The 7,617-nt window shown below is 39.9% G+C and overlaps 1 protein-coding gene across 1 annotated transcript in view; it reads right to left on the bottom strand.

Annotated features, from left to right (window-relative positions):
• Positions 1-7,617, bottom strand: part of PDCD6IP (programmed cell death 6 interacting protein) — a 56,261-nt gene that overhangs the window by 42,275 nt on the left and 6,369 nt on the right. Inside the window, exon 3 of the mRNA XM_009272434.2 lies at positions 7,202-7,250. Within this exon, the coding sequence (XP_009270709.1) occupies positions 7,202-7,250 (49 nt within the window). The remainder of the gene's footprint in view (positions 1-7,201; positions 7,251-7,617) is intronic.

The raw sequence follows: 7,617 nt of genomic DNA, 5'->3' as shown, positions 1-7,617 counted from the left end.
TAGGGGGGGTGGCGAGGCGTTTGGAGCCCGGGGCAGGCAGAGAGCTCGAGTGCTGCCTCTGGAGAAGCGCTGTTTAGCGAAAGACGTGGCCGCGGAGCTCGGCGGTGGTAAGGCAAACTTCGCTAGCCCGTAACATAAGCTGTGGCACGCCGGTAAAGGTAGTGGCTACTGGAAAGTTAGTGAGATGTCAGGCTTGTAAGGTGTTAGGAGGGAAGCAAAGGGTCCCATAATCAACCCACCCTAAGAATCGGTGTTTTAAATAAAGTAAAACGTTACTTCTCCGCTGCAAATGTTTAAATGCCTCTGTCGGCAGTAAAAGGTGTTGCTGATTCACGTGTTGCTCTGATTACGGATCTGTCACCCACGTCACACTTGCTTTCTGCTGACTCAGCCCAGTATAGCTCAAACAGGCAAAACAGGCAGTCTGCAAGGCTGGCTTGTCTGAAGAACGAAAAGGAATATTCAACCCATGTTCTCATTTCCCCCTTTCTCTGCCACTTGTTCCAGACAGCTAAGGCTGTAAGCCTGCTATTTTCTGATTACATAAGCCCCGAGGTGACAATACCATAAAAAGGAGTGGTAAAAGTGCTTTTAAAATTATGTAAAAGGGTTTGTTCTTATGTTGTAGCAGACCACGAGTTTTGCTGTAAAGCCGATGATCCCTTCCTGCTGAAAGTGTACTAAGTAGAGCTATCTTCTTTGTCGTCTTGATGAGCGTCTAAAGCGGTGGCATAAGAGGAAAAGGGTAGAGCCTGGGAAATCAGTCTTAACTGCTCCTGTCGCCGCTGGGAGGGGCAGCGCCTCCAGTATTAACCGTCCCTGTATACATTCCAGAGATGCTGTGGCAACAGCAGCTGGGCCCTCCCGGGCACCGGGAAGGGAAGGTGTAAGGAAGAAGGCGATGGAGCTGTCCTCGTTCTGCTGCTTCCTTCAGAGCCTTGCCGTGTTGCTCCTGTTACAAACCTTTGCTATAGTCACAAAAAGTGCATATGTATGTTAACAGTTCCTTGGTGTGCGCCTGCCTCCCTGCACTGAGTAAACACCCAGCTCAATTTCTCAAAACCAAATAGTAGTTGATTTAATTTACGTTTTTTTAAAAAAAGGATTTTTATCGTACACTGAATACAGCAAGTAAGCTGTCCTGCCTTACTCATAGCTGGGTATGTGAGTTCCTTGCTGCTTTTTTTCCCTCAGGTTTTATTGCCCGCATGCACTTGTAAGCATTTGGTTTCTTAGCCTGAGTCAGCCTTGTACTGACTGTGTTTTCCTGTCCCAGGGAAAACCTCAACCCTGACAAGCTTAGATTCTGATCAGTCTTAAGATATAGTCAGCTGGGCAGTTGCCTCCCTTTGTTTCTAGCATCAAGACCTTATGGGGTATAGTTAGCCTACACATCATTACAAGATACATGGCTGTCTATATATGGAAGCCATCAATACCTTCCAGCCTAACAGTCATAAACACGGAAAGGGTGTGAACAGGGAAGGGCAAAAACTGCAGCTATGAGATCATAGTTCTACTTTGGAGCCATGGTGACCTTTAGATGGCTGTTGCTTAACCAATGCAATGACTGATATTTTGCATTCCTAAACTGTCCACCAACGCAGCACAGAATTTCACTTTGTCTTAGAATTAAGTTACCAGAACTTCAAACATACCGGTGATTTGCTTCTTTCCCACAGATACTTACTCCTCTGAAGGCTTTGTTCTGATTATAATATTACAATATCTGAAGGCTTTGTTAAGATTATAATATTACAATATTATAATATTATAATATTATAAGCAGTAATGACTTGTCTCCTTGTTACCTCTGACTAGTTAAGTACTATTTCCCAATTTAGAGATGAGGAAGTCACATAGTCAGTAGTTATCAGTGCAGGGGGCATAATCTACATCTTCTGACTCAGAGTCCTGTGCTTAAAACAACAGACCATACTTCCTTCTTCAACAAATTTATGATAGTACCTAAGGGAACCACTTTAAAACAGGTTTCCCCTAAAATGTTTGAAATAATGCAGCATAAACAAGTTATAGCCATATTTAAGCTTTGCCAAGGTCACTGATATATTTAATTTTAGTGTAGACGGATCATTAGATGTCCCCAGTTTTCCTCTTTTTCCTAAACAACCATTATGTATATGTGGAGCACCACAGTTTTGCAAAAGCATTTCTAAAAGTCAGATTTGCTTTCAGTATGCAAACTGGCTTTTCTGCATGCTTCATGGTTTTTGTCTATGATTTTTAGACAGAAAACTTTTCACTGAACTCTGATGTTCTAGTTTATGCTTGCTTTCTGTTCACAAATTCTGTGTACAAATATTTCATTGAAGCAAGATTTTATTCTGCATTTGCTGTATTTTATTCTGTAGATTTTGATCACGCTTTATCCATAGCGTAAGAGTTGCCCTGTAGCAATTGCACTAATTGGCAAACAGATGCTATACTAAACAAATCAAAAATCAGCAAAAGGAAGTGATAAGGCAGCTAGTTGTTCATTTCATTAAATCTGATGGTCCTCTTGCCTAAAGCTTCATTTAATCACTCAAATCCAACCCCATTTTGATACTCCTAACATAGTCTTTTGGTGACATAGGGTAAGGACCAAGTCTTTTACCACCATTGTCTTTTGACCACGAGTTTCAGGAGTGATTATCATCAGTTGCCAAAATGAGGGAATGCAGAAAACAAGTTGTATGTCAGAAGAAGCTCTGATTGGATCTAAATAACCCATCTAGTCCTACTGCCCATTTAGAAGAAAATGTAAAATTCTTATGACCTATGAATGAAATTTCTCCCTAACAGCCCATAATCAAAAGCACGAGGAAGAATTCTTACCGTTTCCTTCATATTTGACACTCCTTTGCCTTTTGTTTCAAAATTTAGAGGAACTATTAATCCTATTTTCCTCAGTTTTAATTTGTGTTTCTTAGAGTTTTATATTTCTCATAGGTGAGGAGGGACCTGAACCAGAAGATACATTGATAGCAAACTCAGCTGGGCAGGGGCCATGCTTATCTTTGTGCTTGTAGAGCCGCATTCACAAGAATGCTCGATATACCATCCTCCCACTGTTCCAATGCTAAACAAAAAACACATCTTCAGTCTGAATCCCAGATGTGATACAGGTCAGGATGAAAAAATGAGAGGCTGGAGAAGGGGGAAAACAGGTCTAAATCAATACTGTCGCTACACTTACTTAGGGTAGACACTTGGGTATAGTGGTAATTACAACAAAGTTGCCTTTCAACCACAAGCTAAATAAGGATAGTGACTATGTCTGATTTTTGCTTGAGGAGAGGGTGCTGGCAGAATGGTCTAGAACAAGAAGGGCATCACATGCACAGCTAGTGGCACGGAAAAGAACCTTGTAGATTAACTAAGTGGCAAGCAGGAGCAGAAGTGGGGGTCAGAGAGGGCTAAAGAGAAGATAGAGGTGAAGTAATACGAACTTAGATGAGCTATGAGATAGAAAGAGAGGGAGATTATGCAAGGACTGGAAATTGTTGACCTAGGTAAATAATTTTACCTGCTGCATTGTAGATGGACTGGAGCAGAGCAAACAGGGAATCCAACCAGCATTAGTGCAGTATTCTCCATAAATGGTTACAAGAATATTAGCTATTAGGCCAATTAGAGTGTGGCCTAGAATTTTCCTCAAGTCTCAGCAGGCTTCAGAAATATGCCATATTACTGATCACACAATGATAGTGCCTGTGCTTGTTACTCAAATACACCACGTAAACCGGGAGAAACAGCTCTTCACTGTCCCACATCATGGGTTTGTAGTAGTGGGTCTTCCTAATAAGCACCAAAAGCATTGCTAAATTATTTTCATATATCCTATTAAAAATCTGTGGTAAAATTATGTCCCACTCAAAAGGATTTATCAGATTTTTAACATGTTATTATTTGTACTGCTTATGCTATTCATATCACTGTGGTTCTAGAAGATTTACAAAGCAGAACAGCTTGTAGAAGACAGCAGCAACTTTCAGTTCGGTAAGAAACAGCTGAGAGGCTGTTAAAACATGTTTCCCAAAAGCTGAAGGTCAGGCTTAGTGCAAGATGTATAAATACAAACATATAAAATGCATTGAATAAAACTGCTTGCTATTTAGCTATATTACCATAGTCCTGTATACCATATATTAGGGTACAGTCACATTCTGCCTCCAGATACACACTCTCTACTTAAAAAGAGGCAATGTTTACATAGGTAATTATCCTGATACAAAGCAAAGCATAAATATGCGGTGCTATAGGTATACTGATACAAGTCAGGTGACTAGTGCCCCCCAAAATGGGCACTTCTGCTCTGAGGGTGTGAGGATATAAATTTACACCCTGTTTCCCATCTATTGGTTATGGGGCAACTATGCATAAGAAGAGGTGGATGTAATAGAGAATATCATTGTCATTTAATCCTGGGGAGATCGCACAGCTATTTACTGAATCCAACCTTGCGTATAAGTTTCTGAAAAATCCAAAGTCATGCATGAGTATTTGACTTAGATTTTGGCATGAAAACTCTGGAATCGACACATTTTGGTGCAATGTTTATGGTGTGTGGTTTGAAAAAAGTTCAGAGCCGCCTTCTGAAAGTTTATTGAAAGAAGGAAAAGGTTTGTTCTACCTTTGTTCAGCGTTGAACCATTGATATTACTTAGTAAATCATTAATTCTACTTTACATATATAAATTATGGAGTTTTAAGTAATTTTTACCCTTAGGAATGGAAAACAAAGTACCTGTCATATTGCATTAAAAGCAGATGAAAAATCAAACGTCTGCTTTTTGTGATAATGGACTAAATTTTGCCTTACACTGCACTTATTCTTGCTATGAACATTTCCTGGAACTGTCAGAGGATTTCAGAAGCCTCAACAGGAGATGTGTAGTGTTCTAATGCAATCACATCTTTAATTAAAAGTTAAAAGAAGAAAGGATTAATGACCTTGAAACACAAGTGTTTTGCAATATATCCTTCCCCTAACTATGCTGTGGTTTTACTGCTTCTAATTTTAAAATAATAAACAACTGAAACTTAAGTATGTGATTATTCATTCCAGAAGAGTCTTTTATTTTACAAATTGCACTTACAAGCTTGGCTAATTAAGCTACCCCTTAAGATTTGAAAGTCAGAAAGTTTTCACTTAAATTCTGTATTACTAAATAATGCAAATATATCATTAATGGAAAGTAACAAAATAGATGAAAGATAACTGGGTAACTTTGAATCTCTTAACTATTGCAATATGGGGTATACCTAAAGCAACGGCTTTATTTTATTCACTTTAAAACATTGTTTGCTTTATTTAAAGCATTGTATTTCACATTTTATGAAGAATTTTGCCCAAATACGTTATCAGTTCAATCCAAATACTTTTTGCACCAAAGGACAGAGTAGCCTTCAAAGCAGCAGAAATTAATATTTGTCCTTTGTTGGTATTTTACAACACATAATTAAATTTTATATTGGTTTTGCCTGTATATTCAATGCAAGAACAATACCTTTTCCTGTTTATTACATTCCAATTACAAGGCTTGACTAGAAAACTCTGTGTATAATTTGAAGGCTACTAGGTTTATTACATTGAAGATATGAAAGAAATTAAATCTGGTTAATTGAGGAAGATCCTTTATAAGTCATCGTTGACTTAGCATTTATTTCAATATTATTTTCTATTTATTTGGAGTGTTTCTTATCCTGAAATATCTTCTAAAATATTCAAATAGAAATAATTTTACATAGCTTGAAATAGGTCTGGATGGAAGTAGGGAATTAGGTAGTCAGTCATTATACAGCATGATGCTTGCTAGTATAGAGACATCACTTCTTGCTACGTGGAACAAGCAGGATGGTGAATAAGATCCCGACAGAAATACCTTCACTTGGTAAATTTCACTAAAAAACACTGCTGAAATTCAGTTCTGTCATTCAACGGACTATTCTTATAGCAAGTGAGAGGTTTACACCACTAAGCAATCCTCTCTATTGACAGTGAAGTATTTTATTTTCAGCATTTCAGGTGCAGAAGAGCCTGTAGTAAGTTGCAGTTCAAATATCTAGAACTCCTTCACTGCACAAAGCAGTCTTGTTTTTTGAGAACACAGTGATAAACTTTGTCCCTCTTGTGGGCTGTGTACATGTGCCCCAACAGAGGCAAGCCTGTTGCTCGTGCGTGAGGCGGGAAGCATCTGTCCTTTGGCTGGGGGCATGTGCCTCTACTCGTGAGCCTGTAGCAGCAGCTGCCCAAATGCGCAGTTCAGCTCTTCCCTCGTTGCTAGGTTATTTGCCACCTACTCACTAATTCAGATAAACAATGAGACACTGTGCTCTGCCTACTCAGTAAAGTGACGTTGAGGGGTTTTGAACCAAGGTGAATCGAAAGCCAGACATACTTCTGAGCATGCTCGTGTGGGCCGATCCTCCATGTCCCCATCTGTGCGTATTGCCATTGTCACTGTGTAGATGGAATCTATTACGTAAAAGCGCCTTACAGGCGGGGGGAAGAATTTGCCATTACATGCTGGACAGAGCAGAAGCACACTGCTGGAGCGGTATTAGCTGACGACAGCAGGGGCCAAAGCCTAATTTTAGGTCCAAGGGGGATGACAAGCATGTAAGGAGGAAAGCAAGGACCTGATTTAAAAGTTGTAAATTCAAGGTTTCTCCTTCTAATGTGGGAATTGAATGAACCGTTCCCAAGGAGCGCAGTCCCGGAAGAACAGCCACGGTCCTTATTCTCTGGAAATAACCCACTCCGGTGCACAACAGTCTGAGGCCTTGCAAAAAATGGAAAGATCAAACAGAAGATAGAAGACCCTGAGATCAGGGTTGTTCTATGGTCCATGCAGGGAGGGGTTTATGACTTTTCCCAGTTCAAAACATCTCCTTAACACGCGTACTGACAGGCTTACAAAGAGCCACCTCTAATAACAATATAGGGAATCCACTTCTGAAAGCAGTGAAGATCCTCATGTCCTGCTGTTAAACTTGCCCATAATACGAGGTTTTTATCTTACACATTCCAAACATAATGAATCAGAACAAAGTTTCTCTGTTACATAATGTAACAAACACCAGTACAGGCAGCTCTTTCGCAAAGTTTGGTCCGACCACAAAAATTTGGGGATAAAGAAATGGCGACAGGATTTGCCAGCACCACTGCCAGAGGATTCCTCCTAAAAATGCTTACTTTGCGAAGTTCAAAGGAGAAATGATAGACAAACTTGCACTGGCGCAGTCTGCAAAAAGTGAGATGCAAAAAATGTGGTTTAATCTTCTATTTCATCATTCTCCTGGCTGTATATGAACGTATGTGGTGCAAGCAGGCAACAAACCCCAGCATTAGCAGTGTGCTTTTGCACAAAAAAGGCAAGGAGAGGATGATTTGATCAAGGGCATTTTTACAATAGCCAGCACCACTGCCAGAGGATTCCTCCTAAAAATGCTTACTTTGCGAAGTTCAAAGGAGAAATGATAGACAAACTTGCACTGGGCAAAAAGGCAAAAAGTGAGATGCAAAAAATGTGGTTTAATCTTCTATTCTCCTGGCTGTATATGAACGTATGTGGTGCAAGCAGGCAACAAACCCCAGCATTAGCGGGGTGC

Source organism: Aptenodytes forsteri, unplaced genomic scaffold (genome assembly GCF_000699145.1).
Source record: "Aptenodytes forsteri isolate BGI_AS27 unplaced genomic scaffold, ASM69914v1 Scaffold398, whole genome shotgun sequence".
In the NCBI taxonomy this organism is placed as follows: domain Eukaryota; kingdom Metazoa; phylum Chordata; class Aves; order Sphenisciformes; family Spheniscidae; genus Aptenodytes; species Aptenodytes forsteri.
Note: the sequence above shows the minus strand (reverse complement) of the source record. Positions and strands in the feature narration are given on the sequence as shown.